A 16,185-nucleotide genomic window follows, 5' to 3' on the forward strand; every position below is an offset into this window, starting at 1 on the left:
ACTCCATGGCCGTACCCCTTGCCCCCAGGGAGTCACCTACTTGCACAAGGGGTGATGCCCATGGGATTTGAACCTAGGCTTACAGGATCTCGATAAATAGGGTGAACAGGAATTTCTTCCCTGTTGACAAATAGGGCTTTCGCAACCACAGGTCCTACCAGAATAACAAAATCGACAACAACAGTCAATTATAGAAAGCAACAGTATCAATAGTAAAGAAAATAGATCCATGCAAACTACGATAGAACTGCTTTTCCTCCAGAGAGCTGCAAATAACTAAAGTGCAACTACAAAGGGCTAGAAAGGCTGGAAATACTCGCAAGAAAGTTCAGATTATGAGAACTGTTTACATTAATGATCACGGCAAGATCATATCATTGGCATGTTCTCCTGAGATATTGAAGTTCTGTTTTGAACTACTGAAATTAAATGGCAAGTGATGGACCATGATCCTAATCAATCCTTGAGAAAAAGCATCAAAATCATGTCTATGACCTGCATCAAAACACATGTACAGAGGTAACACTGCCTGAGCTATCTAAGCAGAGACTACAGTCTGCATGAGTGAAGGATCACACAACAAATATTGGACACCAACAGAGAAAGCCCATGCACAGAAAATAAGGAGGACCCACACTAGCATGTAGAAATTCAAAAATATGTACAAAAATAAACCTCACATTTAGATCCTCTGGCCATATATGCTGGACCCATCAATGCTGGTCATATAACTTTTTTTAATTTAGCAATTGGCCATCATTTTCCCCACTGCAATAAAGGAGATATTGAAGAATGTCATCTAGTTGACTTTGAATGCAAATTACATCTGACTGATGAACCAACTAGGTGATAAATGACTGACCATAATTCAAATAATTAAAGACTTGAAGGGAAATTAGTCCTAGCACCTGCTGTAAGTCAAGAAGCATCTTCTCAAGGTCCCTCACATCATCATGTCGTTCTTGAATTTCTGCCAGAGTTCCATGATCTGTAACCTGAGGCAAAGATCATCACCAAAAAGTACTCTCTCTAAGCAATATAAGGTCCAGATTAATTTAAGAAAATAGCACCCTTGCTATATTACGTGTCTCTAGTCACACTGACAATTAATCACCCAAAAACATCAAATTGACCATAATTATCAAATAATTCATCTTGATAACATAATTTCACTCCATGTCAATGAGAAACAATGAACACCAGATGAAAACCAAAACAATTATGGTAAACAATAGCAAATCTGATCTCAAAGCCAAAAATTTAACTAAAAAACTATTGTCACTAACCAGACTAACTACTGCTAATACAGACAAGGAAAAAAGACTAGTTTAAGTCTATATGCCATAGTGGTGCACCAATGGGCAGGAGCATCATAGTCAACCCTAGATCCCATGCTATCGTACAGCCATGCTTTGATTTTTCCATCAATAGCAGTAGAGAAAATGAACTGCATATGAGTAGAGCAACGGCAACAGTTACGGAAATGATGAGATACAACCTGAAGGATATTTCCTTGCGTGATAAATTTTCATATTTAAATTCCGAGATTCATTCAAAACAATTGTGTTGGATAGAAATGCATCTGAATAGTCAATTATACCTGAATTGCTTCTTTATGATGCGGGCAAACAGAATACACGCCTTCAAAAGCCACAGCACTGTAACACCACAATGAATGAACATCTCCTTTCATTCCTCAACCTCTTCTTTAAGCTTAACTGTTGCATCACACCAACAATTTCCTTTCCATGGATCACATTAAGGAAAAAAAAAGGCCAAAAGGAAAATTGAGATCCCTTCAAGTGAACCAAAATAGTTCAAAGCAGCTCTAGTTTGTCAATGAGTGACACTAAAGTTCAATCAAACTTTCAGCAATGACAGACCATACTACCATATACTAGCAACAACAATGCAGAGTTTAGCATAGTCAAACCCCAAAACTCAACAGAGAAAATCAGTTATCACAAGAAGTTACCCTTACACATACTGGACAAGAAAGAACCTACAAAAGAATAATAAAGCAGGCACTAGGAGCTCTTTTTGCAGACCATGTTATGAAGGCAATCACAAACCATAGAATTAGTCTACCTGTTCCACTGAAATTTCCATGGCACTGAGAACATCATTCACTTTCTTTAGAATTGGAAGTGCACTGACAGTATTCATGAGATCTAGCAAGTTCCTTGAGTTATTTGTAGAGGACTTATAGTAATTGATCAGGAAATTCTGAGCTTAATAGTGCTTTTAATAATCAGTATTAGAATATGATGTTCAAAAGGAAAACAATGTCTAAACTACAGCTCTTGCTTCCTCTGCCAACATTGACACCATGGATTGGAGACATTGATTTTTTTGTTTGAATGAAAAGGAATCAAAAGAGTAAGACTATATAACCTTTCCCTCATCGGTCAGCATCTGCAACAAATCAATTTAAAAGTAATGAGTGAAGGCCAGAAGAACAAAAGGTAGTCACATTGGAGACAAATAAAACTATAATTCATTTGTAAAATATAGGAATGTACATGCCAAAATCCATTAAGCCACACAGCTCCAACATCTCCAATTCATTTGTAAACAAGTTTCATATGTACAAAATACATTCATCCAAAAAGTTTTAAATCCATTATGCCACAGTTCCAAGATTTCCAACATCTCGGCAGACACTATGAGCTAATTAATAAAAGAAGACAATGAAACATTCAAACTGTAATGCATAAATTAACTTTTGATATCCAAACTATATTAAAATATAATTGAAAATGACCTAAGATTGGTTTGAAGCATTTGCTTGGCTGGTCCTTAAGTGTTTCATCAGTTCTTGAACTTGAGATTCCAGAGTACGTACTCTCCCCCTATCCCTATGGGATTTCAACTCATGCAATCTTTCTTTCAGCTCATGGATCTCTTCTTTGTATTCTGCATTTTGTTGCATTAATTGTGTTCGAGTAGGGGTTGAACCCAAGAACTCAACTGGCTTAATACCCATGTCGTAAGTATAAACTCACCCAAACCTATCCTCTCCAATAACCTAAGAAAGGATATCACTGCGAGATCGGGAATCTGTAACTCCCTCAGGCAGTTGAGAACTCATGGGGTTGATTTTATCCTACAAAAATAATATACACATTTAAAATTATGCAAATATAAATGCATAAATAACATACCAATGTTGAACATAAATAGAACTTATTATGTAATAAACAATTTATCATATCTGCACTTGTTTCAGCATTAAAATAATTTGAATTGGTGCTAGAACACGGCATCACGAAAAATTCAGCTCGTGAAAGCTCAACTCCATCATCTTCAACCTGAACGAATGTGAGAATAAATTAATTATGATAATATAATAAGATAATCAATAATGTAAAATGATGATGAAGTCAATGACATTATAATTATCTTCTCTCAACAATATCGTGCAAAGCTTTTTCATCCAATAGAATGCAGAAACTTTTGTAGAGCATGATTGACATTATTCATTGCACTTTGTGCCTTTAACAACAAAATAAGTTAACATAATTAACTATAAATACAGAATAAAAATGTCTCATTATAAATTTAAACTTATTTTTATGGATCTAACAACCTTACCTTTGAGCGACGAAAATTAAAATGTCTCATTAGGGTGGCCCACTGAGACTCAAGAATATCTTCAGGACAATTGTTCACGCATTCTTGATGTGTCTTCCATTTTTTATAGATTTTCCACAAGTCACATCTATAATTTTGTATAGACCTTGAATATTGATTCATCACCCATGATCTCATGGAGTCGGGAAGATCATACTTTTGCTATATCAAATACAATTAAATCAATATTACAATCATGTTTAAATATTATACATAATCTAAGAAAATGTCTATTATATACCAACACAAGATTCTGCATGTCATCCTTGTAGCTTAGAGGTAACGTCTTCCAAGTAACAAAATTAAGATTCAGATTTCCTGCCAACATTTCCAAATACGAAGTCAAAAAAGCGGCCTCCCGACTGATGAGCTGCCCATACTTATTTATAGACACATGGTGCTTCATGCCTGAAGGCAACACTATTGTCTCAAGAGCATGAGTGGTGGGTTCTTCGAGGTTGTTGAGCTGTAGTCAATTAACCAAAACATATGTTAGGCAATGAATAGACAATAAAAAATTCTATAAATTAAAAATGATGGTGGACTTACATGAGACATTACCCATTTTAGAGTAAGGAACAATTGATGCTTAAACATTTCTTTGACTAGAAGGCATCTATTGTACATGAAACAATCATAAATAATCACAAGTAACATAAAACAAACACTCATAAGCCAAGTGATACATTCAAATTGCATGCATGATGATATAGGATATAACATGAAAATAATGCACTATCTAACATTATGTAAAACAATGATGAAGATAAGACAATGATGATGTGGGATATAACATGAAAATAATGCACTATCTAACATTATGTAAAACAGTTATGAAGGAAAAAACAATGATAAAGATAATGATGATGTGGGATATAACATAAAAATAATGCACTATCTAACATTATGTAAAACTGTTATAAAGATATAAGTTATGACTAAATTAAACCATCTACCTCTATTATCTTCATTTTCTTCGTCAATGATTGGGTTAGTGCAATGGTTGCATCACCAATATATATTCTAGGCACATCTGTCCTAACCCACGAATACATCAACGTCAATAGTTTATAAGGTTCAAATGTTGCATGGCTCATTTTTAATATAATTGTCACTAGTATCATCATATAGGTTATCATCTTCATCAACTTGCTATCTATCCATCTAAAAAAATCTCTAGACATTGTCTTAATAGCAATTTGTCAATCATTGTCAATGTAATCGTGCACATAAAAGACTTGTTTCACCTGAGATGCAAATATGAAAGATTCATCTTCTATGCATATGTATTTAGAATTCACAAGTGTGAAACCAAAACCATCTTACTTAAGGCCCTTGGCACGTCGACTGAGGACATCGAACCATTCACATCTTGACAAAACAAATTAACCTTAAGTCTACATGGTATTCTATTTCGATGATATCTACAATATATCATAATAAGTAACGTCACCAACTATAGGCCTTCTATCATGGGCACTTGAATAGCTAGATGTTCATGGCATGCAACTTGGCCTGACCCGATCCGATCCGAATTAGGGTGTGAGTTTTGTATTAAACTCGGGCATGACCTGAACCGAGTCTAAGCCCAACCCGGTTGATCAACGAGTCAGGGTTGACCAAGCCCAGCCTATCAATGGCCTGGTCAAGTCTGTCCACTAAACAGGCCAGTCTGGCCCGGCCCACCCATTGTCCATCCCTACACAAAATCATGAATGCTGGGAACTCAGTGCCCAACACATAATTAATGTCATCGCACAATTTCACACTGCAGAAAGTAGTACATGAATAAGTGCATATTAGTCAAGGAGGAAGATAGTCAAAACACACAAGCAAATCAAGATTAAAAAACAATTATACAGCCGGTCTGGTTTCTAACTAATATTACTGTGATAATACATTAGAATATGACCAGCGGGGTCTCGGCTTGTCTGGTAGGAGCAGCTAGTGCACGTCACTTTGTTTTGGGACATCGCAAGTTCAAATCCCAATGGTATCGCTGCATAACTGGTAGGGGTCTGCCTAACCCCAACTTGCCTTTAAAAAAAAGATAATACATTAGAATATGAATGTGTGATCAATCATTTTCCTAATGATTGCAAAGCCAGATCTCTGATCCTGAGGTGGTTTCTTCGTGTAAATAAATAAAAAAATGATCACTAACAACAACAACCACGTATATGGAACTGACCCAATTTGAAACATTTGGTTTACATCTTTGATTTATTAAAGATCGACACTTCCATCATGTTTTTCACTAAAAATATATAATGTATAGCAAAAAAACTATAACCGTTGAATTTTTTATTTTCCCAACAAACCTATTCATACAACAGAATCAGGCGATCCAACGGTTGATCTTTTACTAAATCATGTAGATCACATCGACGGAGTCAGATTGTGTAGAAACTCCTTGCACCTATGAGTTTCAACTCATGGATACCGTGTGGATGTAAGTGACAAAAACATTCTATTTTAAGACATCACAGTTTTTTATTTGATTCCAATGTTGTTAAAACTGATCCGGATCAGTCTGAAGCAACCCAGTCAAATCGAATGGGCACTTTGTCCAAACGATATCAGGGTTGATTTGAAAAATTGACTGATTTTCGATCAAATGAGCAGAATTAGTCTGAACTGAATCTCGAACCCATTCACTCAGATGATTTGAAAAAATATATTCAGAAAATCTAAATTTGCAAAAGCAGTTGAAAAAAAAAGGTCTATTTAAAAAAAAACTGATATGATTTTGGTCCAATCTATTGTTTTTTCTGAAAAAATAACCAATTCCACTTAGTGAACAGTGCACTAATTTTAAGTTTTTAACAATATTTATCGGTTCCCCAAAGGGGGTTGGCATAGTGGGGTGGAAGCTTTGGCTGTTAGACGGGCAGTTAAGGTTCGATTATGAGGGTTGCCGGCATGACGACAGTATCTTCGTGGAGGGTTATAAATTCAAAAAAAAAGTAATATTTATCTGTTCGAGTAATTTCCTACGGAAAAAAAATTATAATTTATCTCTCCGGGATTTCATTGCTGTGAAAATCCCCGCCCCTCGGTACTCGCTACGAATCTCTTTTCTTATAGGAAAAGTTTCTTTAACAACACTCTGAAAAACTTAAAAAGCAAGTCCTTAAGCATATAATGAAACGTATGAGATTGTTGGTTCTTTTTTCCCCTCAACACTCATCCATCTCACAAATGACAAGAATCCTCAACAAACTTCGTGCTCAATACGAATAACTTGACCTTTGGGTCACCCCCTTGTCACCAAGTTGGTCTCCTTCTTTTAACCCCCCCGTTCGGATATTCTTCCCCACCCTTTTTCTTTTCCCATTTCTTTGTTATCAATTTCTCTCTCTCTCTGTGGGCGAAGCGACGGAGGAGGCCCTGGACTCTGAGGGGAGGACGGATCGATGGGAGTCCCAGCTTTCTTCCGATGGCTGGTCGAGCGCTACCCTCTCACCGTCTCCGACGTGGTGGAGGAGGAGCCCCGGGAGGACGCCAACGGCGTCCTCCTCCCGATCGACCCCTCGAGGCCCAACCCCAACGGCTTCGAGTTTGACAACCTCTATCTCGACATGAACGGCATCATTCACCCCTGCTTCCACCCCGAAGGAAAGGTTCGAACCACGCCCCCCCCCCCCCCCCCCCCAACCACCACCACACATTTTGGTCGATTTTGTTTTCTAGTGGGTTGATTGGTTAAGATCCATGTTCTATTTTTTTTTCCGATTTTTCGTTGATTGATGAGCTTTTCGGGGGTGAATTATGTGGGGAAGAATCGTTGTGTTTTCGACGGAACCGAATGATTTGCCCCTATGTCACTGGGACGCTTCAATTTACGCCCGTGTTGCGTCCCATTATATTGCTAATGGGAAACAGCGCGAAAATGGCGCGTTCCGCTTCCTGTTAGGCGTGCCCATGCGACATGGATTTTTGCCATGGTGAATGTAGGGAATCGCGTGGTTTTCTGTTGCTAGAATGTGCCTCTGTTTGCTGATGAGAAGGGTGTTTTGCGTAAATTTATAATTTTGATACTATTGGGGAGGTTCTTAAGTGATTTTGGTAGAGTTCTTGGTATCTCCCTTTTGGTTCATTTTCTTCATGTTTTTCGCAGCATTTGTTTGCACCGATAGATTTTTTTTTTCCTATACGCATGTTAGTGTTTTTTTGTTTTGGTTTCTACTTTATTTATGTGTCGAAGATAAATGTGGACTTGCTTAGGAGGGAATTATAAGGAGAATGGTTGTGTTCATATAGTAGATTTTATGTTGCATTTACAAGGTAGCGCGAAACGATGATTGAGACGCACACAAATTATCAGCAGAATTTTTTGGAGAATTATTCATGTTTGGTGGAAGATTTTTGTGCTTGCATGTACTTACCGGGTAGTGGGAGACAGTGATTGTTAATTAATCATGTTCAACACATCCTTCATTGTCCTTTTTTGTGTTCATATACATAAGGCATAGTGACATTAGTACAAGGAGGTGTGAAGGAATTGAGAAACATTGCATCACATATCTCTTTTTTCTGACAACCGATGTGCGTCTTTTAGCATGATTTTATGATAAGATAAACGATGTGATTCCTTTAGCTGAAAGATGGCACTGGTTTTGGTAGTTGATGGGTCAAAAACTTCAAGGTTGACCATTCATTTAGGCAGATATCTTGGAACACATAAATATCCTTTGTAGTTGAAGGATTTCAAAAGAATGTTCTGAACATATGATGAATTATTGATGTCATATATATGGTGACTTCTCCCATTTACCTTAGGTTCAAGATGACCGAAAGGGTGAAATTCCACTAGAGGGGGGGTGAATAGTGAAATACGATGCAGATCGATAAAATAAAAATATGGCAATAAGGCACAACACAATAAACACAGGATTTATACTGGTTCGGCCGAGTTACTGACCTATATCCAGTCCCCAAGTAAAACACTTGAGCCTTCCACTATAACATCCGAGTTACCGGATAAATAGTACAACACCCTCTTCCTCAGAGGTCTACTTCTCTCAACAGAGAAGGGAAACACCCTCTTCCTCAGAGGTCTACTTCTCTCAACAGAGAAGGGAAACACCCTCTTTCTCAGAGGTCTACTTCTCTCAACAGAGAAGGAAAATCGCCCTCTTTCACAGAGGTCTACTTCTCTCAACAGAGAAGGGAAACACCCTCTTTCACAGAGGTTTACTTCTCTCAACAGAGAAGGGATACAACAGAAATCAGAAAGTTACAACAATTTCCTATAGAACCTTCAGAATGATATGCAGAGTATGAATGCACGTATGAAGATTCTCAGAATGATCTTTTTCTTTTCTTACACACTCTTGTATTTTTCTGAGAGCTTTTCTTGACTTTTTCTCTTTCTTTTTCTCTTTCTTTTTCTAAGCTCTTTTCTCAGAGTGTCGAGCAGGATTTTTTCTCGTTGAAAGCTTGCTTGTCTTTTCACACTGTTGTGTTTGTATATATATAGTCTTTAGAAAACTAGTCGTTGTCTTTTTGAAATGATTGTCCTTTTGGGATATGAGAAGTCAGGTCATTTCAAAAACAACTTAGTGTGAAAAAGATAAGTGTATTATATTGCTTTTTCAAAAAGTCTTCTTTCCATACGAAGCATTTTTGGAGTACACTATTCGTTGGTGTATTTTAAATGAGTTATTTTTTGTATTAGGTCTTTTCTCATAATAAATGTTCTGTAGTATTTTTGAACGTTGAAGTGTAGTTTATCATGTAGTTTTGTCTTTACTCAATTTAATGGTTTGTAGTACATTGAACGTTGGAATATATTCTATCATGTAATTTTGTCTTTACTCAATTTAATGGTTTGTATTACATTGAACGTTGGAATATATTCTATCATGTAATTTTGTCTTTACTCAATTTAATGAATATTAGTATATTAATATTTTTCTTACAAGTCGTCACTTATAATAAATGTATGTAAGTGTGATAAATGTTTGTTGAGTACTTTATTTATACATGGTCATTTCTTAAAAGCTTTTTGGAATAGCATTTAATGTTTACAGAAGGAATGATGACTTTAAGTAAGTCGACATTCTTGAGCGTGGGTTTATTTATAGATAAATAGTCATTTTTCAAATGCTTTTTGAGGTGGCATTTAATGCTTAAAGAAATAAATGGTCATTTTTTATTTTAATAAAATAATATTTATTTTCTCAAATCGTCAATTCTAAAATGAATGGTTGTGAAGTATACTAAATGCTTGAGTAATACTTATATTACAAATAGTCATTTCTCAAATAAATGTTTGTGTATTATCTTTTCATAATTTGTCTTTTCTTACATAAATGTTTATGTATTATGAACCAAAATTTCTTACGTAAAAATTTGTGTATTATGAACTAATGCATTTTGTCTTTTCTTACATAAATGCTTATGTATTATGAACCAATACATCTTTTCACATTTTGTCTTTTCTTACATAAATGCTTATGTATTATGAACCAATACATCTTTTCACATTTTGTCTTTTCTTCATAAATGCTTATGTATTATGAATCAATACATCTTTTCACATTTTTGTCTTTTCTTACATAAATGCTTATGTATTATGAACCAATACATCTTTTCACATTTTGTCTTTTCTTCATAAATGCTTATGTATTATGAACCAAAATTTCTTACGTAAATGTTTGTGTATTATAAATTAATTCATTTTGTCTTTTTCTTTCATATTTGAAATCATTAGCTTTTATATCTTTTCAAATTGTCTTTTTCATAAATGCATGTTAGAAGGTACAATTAATGCTTTTTAAATCATGAGCTATTATATCTTGTCAAAATGTCTTTTTTATAAATGCTTGTAAGAAAGTACAATTAATGCTTTTGAAATCATGAGCTATTATATCTTGTCAAAATGTCTTTTTCATAAATGATTGTAGGAAGTACAATGATTTGTTTCAAAAAGGTGTTTTTATAATGCTACAATATACATAACGTATCCTTTTATGAAAGCTTAACTTTTTGTAAATAAATGGCTTGTATGATTTCAAAGCATATAGTCTAATATGAAATATGCATGCTTCTTAAGGTTCTGTTACATATGACTCTAAAGAAGAAAAAAATCTTCATCTTGAGGTAGCCGATCTTCTTGGATAATCTTTATGAATGTATGGCCCATCAAGCTTTTTCTTCAGAGTAGTATGATTGCATCAAATAGTTGCACTTGATCAAGTTGTCTTCAATCTTTTTAAGTGAAATAACCTTACATCAAATACTCATTAAATACATAGCACATCATATCCAGTCATAATATAACATATTCAATTTCACATATGAAAGCATATCATATTTATCATATCTCATAAAAGCATATCATGTATTTATCATGTATCATATATATGCATCATGAAAGCATATCATATTTATCATGTATCATCAAAACATAGTTTCTCAACAAAGGGTGTCCACTGTCCAGACCAGATGCTGGTCTTTAGCTCTATGCAGGTGTCTGTTGACAGAGGATAGCGCACTTGCAAGAAACTGAAATATTAGTAATTGCTTTCTGCCAATTCCTGGACTACAAAAGTTTACCAATTATCCCTGATGGCTTGACAAAGCATGTTTATGATTTATCCCATAGTCACAGATATCAGCCATATTTTGAAAATATCATGATATTATTGTGTTATATTCATCAAACAATATTATAGGTAAAATATCACGATATTATCAACTGTTGTTACTGTTTTTACTTATTTTCTACATCTTAAAGGGGTTTTTCTTATTTATTTTGTATTTTTACTTATTTCTTTTAGTATATATGTATTTTAAATTTTATTATCTAAACATGATATTTTCTTACTTATTTTTGTTATTATGTATATTTTTTATTTTTTATGCGTCGAGATTTTCCCGAGATTTATCACCAAACCGATAATATCGCGAGAAATAGCCTCGCCGAGATATAGCTGATACCGATATTTGTGACTATGGTTTATCCATAGGTTTGGAAGTGGATTGGTAACTCTTTGTCAAGTGGTGGACCTAGTCATGGATGCTTGCATGAAAGTAAACAGCTAGGTTGTTACCCAAGAAAATATGTCATTTCTTGGGAATGGAATGAAAGATGCTGTCTAGAATAATGAATCAAATCTGGAAAGGTGATTACTGACAGTAGATGCACTTTCATAAGCATCACTACTAGCATAGCAACTGTTAGAACTTAGAAGCATGGAATTCCTGAATGACCCTTTGATTTTTTTTGGAGGCTTCTCTAGCAGGTGAGTTCTCAATGTTTGATATACATGTGGGTGAAAGCACAACAACGTAACCGATCACTTTCCAGAAGTGAATTTCAATGGAACACCCCCCCCCCCCCCCTCTCAAAAAAAAAAAAGACACTGGACCTGCAAAATGTTCTGTTTGATGAAGTTGATGCAGCTCGGTCAGTGTATTTTTCTTGTAGAGGAGGAGACACAATCAATGGAAAGTTAACACAATTGTTGTGTTTACATTTGAAACATGCTACCATTGTGTCCTTGAAATTGTGGATGATATCATAACAATTAGTTGAGGCACAACATCCTATTCTTGAAGTAGTACCTGTTCTCCGACGGTTGCTTTGGGGAAATTGCTGACACAGGGCAGACTTGTCAGTCCATGCAAATACACAAATTCTTTTCCTTTATTCATTTGAAGCAAAACAAGGTTTCAGTGATGAAGGCTCACCATCCAAGCACAAAAAGGAGAAGCAAACTAGTTAAGAATACAAACAACTACAAGTTAACCTTTGACAAATTTCCTGTCTTGGGATTGCCTAGCCATTTTAATTAGTGTGTGGCTGTTTTATTTTTGCAAAAAGATAAATAGCCCTTTGGATACCATCTCAGCAGTGCCAGAACTGGACTCCTCAGATATTCTTCTATTCGGTAAAATACCAGGCAAGAGATTTCCATCACTTGGGCCATCTCTTGTCTTTCATTCTCAACCAAGTTGCCATGAAGATCTGCTGAATGAAGCGATACATTTCCAACAAACGATTCTTTCTGGCCACACAAAAACTACTAAATGGTGGGGAAAAGAAAGGTGGGACCAAAATAAAATATGCTGAAGCTCCAAGGCATGGCATTGAACATAGAAACTGGTATTGAGAAACTGAATTGGCATTTAATGTCAATTTTCAAAATGTTTTCTTCCAGGGAGGTCTATGGGAAAAGTGTTGGATAGGGAGCAAAATCACTAAAAATTTTCTACAGATGCTTCTTGATGGATTGAGACCTTAGTTGTCAAAGGCGTTAGGCGGAGCCTAGGCAGTGAACCCCTAAAAAGACTAGGTGGACTAGGCAGTATCCCAAATAAAAAAATTAAAAAAACATATAAAATATATAAACAAACTAAAAAAAATAATAACAAACATGTATACAACATAAAATCAATCAACAATAAGCAATAGACAAATAATAACATGTTGTCGAACATTGTAAAGCAGTTATATTACATAAAAACAGTCAAACAGATAACTCATACGCTTATAGATTATATATGATTTAAGTACATATATATATATATATAATTATATACAATTACATAGAAAACATATTATATGTGTGTGCAACTACGCATCTGACTGAGAGACTACATCGGCTAGGCCGCCTAGGCGGCACCTAGTCTCCGCCTTTGACAACTAAACGGAGGGGTGAAAGGAGGAGGAAGAAGAAAAAAATAAGGTAAAAAAACAAAAAAAGAAAAAGCGACAATAAAAAAAGAAAGCTTTTGGGGCCGGTAGAAGAAGAAAAAATTAAAAAAGAAAGAAAAGGGATAAATTTAAAAAAAAACATGACAACTATGTCCCTGCAGCTTAGGCATGGACAACCTAGGTAAAAAAGCAAGGCTCTACCGCCTAGACCCATAAGCCTAGGCGGTGGCCCTACGCCTAGCCAGCCTAAGCGGAGCCTAGGCACAACTTTTGACAACTAATATTAAGGCAGTATTCTTTTCTATGTTTTGGGAACATAATGAATTGCATAACTATACCTTTGACATGTAATTTTATGTCATGAAAAGCATGACAATCACTAAAAAGTTTCTACATGTACTGCTTGATGGATTAAGGCGGTCTTCTGCTCTACATGGTGGGCTATAATGAATTGCACAAGTATACCTTTGGCATGTAACTGAGATGTCATAAAAAGCATAACAGATCACACTGAATCATGCTGAATTGCATTTTTTTTTGTAATCATTTGAATAAATTTTCATGATCAATCAGGTGATTCAGTGTGAGCTCAAAGATGGGCATTCTACCAACGAATGCCAAATGAAATACACCATCGATATGGGTCTACTGGTATCGCTTGGTTTTTGAGACGAGACCTCGCGCATCAGTGGACCCCATCACTCAAGTGTGGGGAGTAGCAGAACCCCCATCAACTTTGGTAGGATCACCGAGAGGCAATGTTTGGTTATTCCCTGTGGAATTCTATCACTCGCCAAACTATCACCTGCGGATCTATATTGGATTTTGAGAATTTTTGCAAAAATACTGATTTTGGATCTTGAAATTCAAAGATTATTTTTGAAATTGGGGATAAAAATTGGATTTTGATTTTGAATTTGAAAACTCCAAATTGATTTTGAATAAAATTTGGATTTTGAAATTGGATCTGGATCCATTTTGATATTTTAAAATCTAAACTGAATTTTGAACCGGATCCGAGGTATTTTTCAAAGGATTTTTACAAAATGATAAATTTTGAACTTGAATTTTCAAGAATTGATTATGAAATTAGAATAAAAATTGAATTTTGAAAAGGATATGGATCCGAAGTTTTGAAAAAGATTAGAGATTGAATGCGTAAATGAATGCTTTCTTACCAGACCAACAATAGTTTTGTCCTCTTTTTAATGAAAAATACAGGTGTTGATTATGCGATGCGATATGCGGAGTAAGGCGACATCGAGTTCTAGGGTTTCTCCAGAAAGTGTTGCATTGTTTTCTTTATAAAACCATTTTTTCATGGAATATTGTTTTTCTAAGCAGTGATATTTGTAATAAATATCTTGTTTTGATAAATGGAACACATCGGTGGTCAATGAGTGCTTGGCCACATACCTATGACTTGCGCGGAGGTTTCTGAAACCGACGACTCATTATCGTTCATTTCCGTTGCTAAAACCTTTTCTAAGTTTCGCTGCAAAGAAAAAAAAAAAATCTATATAAATTTTCAACTTAGCTTTGTTTCGAAAATCCGGGGTGTTACAAAATTGGTATCAGAGCCTGTGTCTGAGAAACCTGGTTCAAGATCCGTTATGTTCGCAGTACTGCACTATAAGTATTGTTTTTATACTTTCTGATCGGGTAAGCGCTTGTCAATTATAGATGACAACCCACGGTTCATGAGGATACTGCTATCGGTGCAAGTTCATGCACGATGAATGAATTTGCCCTTATAAACAAGTAGAGTTTATCAGGTCTTTTAAAAAGTTCAAAAAAAAAGTTGGAAATTTTAAGAAATTGAATTGCTTTTGGGGATTGCACTCCTTAGGATGAATATGGGACAAATTTAAATGGAAAAGAAAATTCTACAAGAACTTGAAGAAAATAGGAAAAATAAATAAATACAGCTTAGAACACGACAGTCTATCATGCGGAAGCTCATGGATGACTGATCAGTCCAAGAAAGCACAAAATCACTAATTAGAGTGGAAAATCCTAAAATCCTCAATTATTGAAAGGGATGTTTGTGTTTGGAAATATGATTCAACCCCAAAACTAAGGTCATTGCCTGATCGAGTTCAAAATATATATTTGATGTAATTTGATTTTATCATCATAATGAGCCAAGTAATCCAATTTTGCCAAAAATGGGATGCTTATGATAAATAATTTGTTGGAATAGTCGAGGCCAAGCCAACGGATGATACACAATACAGGAAACCTCTGGCGCTGGTGAACTTAGATTTTGTGTCCTTGCTTCCCATATGTCTCGAGCCAGAATATAGCTTTCATTATATTGTCATTTTATCAGTTTTTAATTTTATTTACAGTGGTCAGATTGTATAATGGCCACTGATGTTTGGTTATTTGAAGTTACAGATTAAGCTAGATGCTCCTGTCTGCCAGTTGGGCATGCTTTCATATACTTTTAGCATTCATTATGATGGTTGTTCTCTAAAGATCTTTTCCTGGGAATGATAAATGGTGTTCTTTGACTGGTTTTTCTTCTCGTTGGAATGTTTGATATTGTGATCATTTTATGTGCAGCCTGGACCAGCAACTTATGGTGATGTTTTCAGATCCATCTTTGATTACATTGATCATCTCTTTTCATTGGTACGCCCACGAAAGCTTTTATATTTGGCAATTGGTAAGCTCTTTATAAGCTCTGTAATAATAGTATTAATATTATCATCTTAAGGACTATTTTGATGCAATGTGATTGGTTACAGATGGTGTCGCACCTAGGGCTAAAATGAATCAACAGCGTTCTCGGCGTTTCAGGGCTGCAAAAGATGCAGCTGATGCTGTAAGGTCTTAGCTGTCTAAATAAGGATTCTTTTCTCCACATCATTTTTTTTGCA

The 16,185-nt window shown here is 35.3% G+C and overlaps 1 protein-coding gene and 1 long non-coding RNA gene across 3 annotated transcripts in view; one reads left to right on the forward strand and one right to left on the reverse strand.

Moving 5' to 3' along the window:
• Positions 1 to 224: 224 nt before the first annotated feature.
• Positions 225 to 748, reverse strand: LOC149827656 (uncharacterized). The gene is made up of 2 exons (XR_016434573.1): positions 681 to 748; positions 225 to 495 (listed from the first exon to the last, which is right to left on the reverse strand). It is a non-coding gene; the product is annotated as an uncharacterized LOC149827656 (long non-coding RNA).
• Positions 749 to 6,985: 6,237 nt separating this feature from the next.
• Positions 6,986 to 16,185, forward strand: part of LOC149827657 (5'-3' exoribonuclease 4-like) — a 31,292-nt gene continuing 22,092 nt past the window's right edge. Inside the window, exons 1-3 of one of the 2 annotated variants that reach the window (XM_090019541.1) lie at positions 6,986 to 7,256; positions 15,869 to 15,971; positions 16,054 to 16,130. In XM_090019541.1, coding sequence (XP_089875667.1) covers positions 7,050 to 7,256; positions 15,869 to 15,971; positions 16,054 to 16,130 — 387 coding nt within the window. In that variant the 5' untranslated portion in view covers positions 6,986 to 7,049. Of the gene's footprint in view, positions 7,257 to 15,868; positions 15,972 to 16,053; positions 16,136 to 16,185 lie in introns of those variants that run through there. The other variant, XM_090019542.1, reaches the window with a different exon arrangement.

This window comes from Nuphar pumila, chromosome 10 (assembly GCF_984573655.1).
Source record: "Nuphar pumila chromosome 10, dmNupPumi1.hap1.1, whole genome shotgun sequence".
In the NCBI taxonomy this organism is placed as follows: Eukaryota; Viridiplantae; Streptophyta; class Magnoliopsida; order Nymphaeales; family Nymphaeaceae; genus Nuphar; species Nuphar pumila.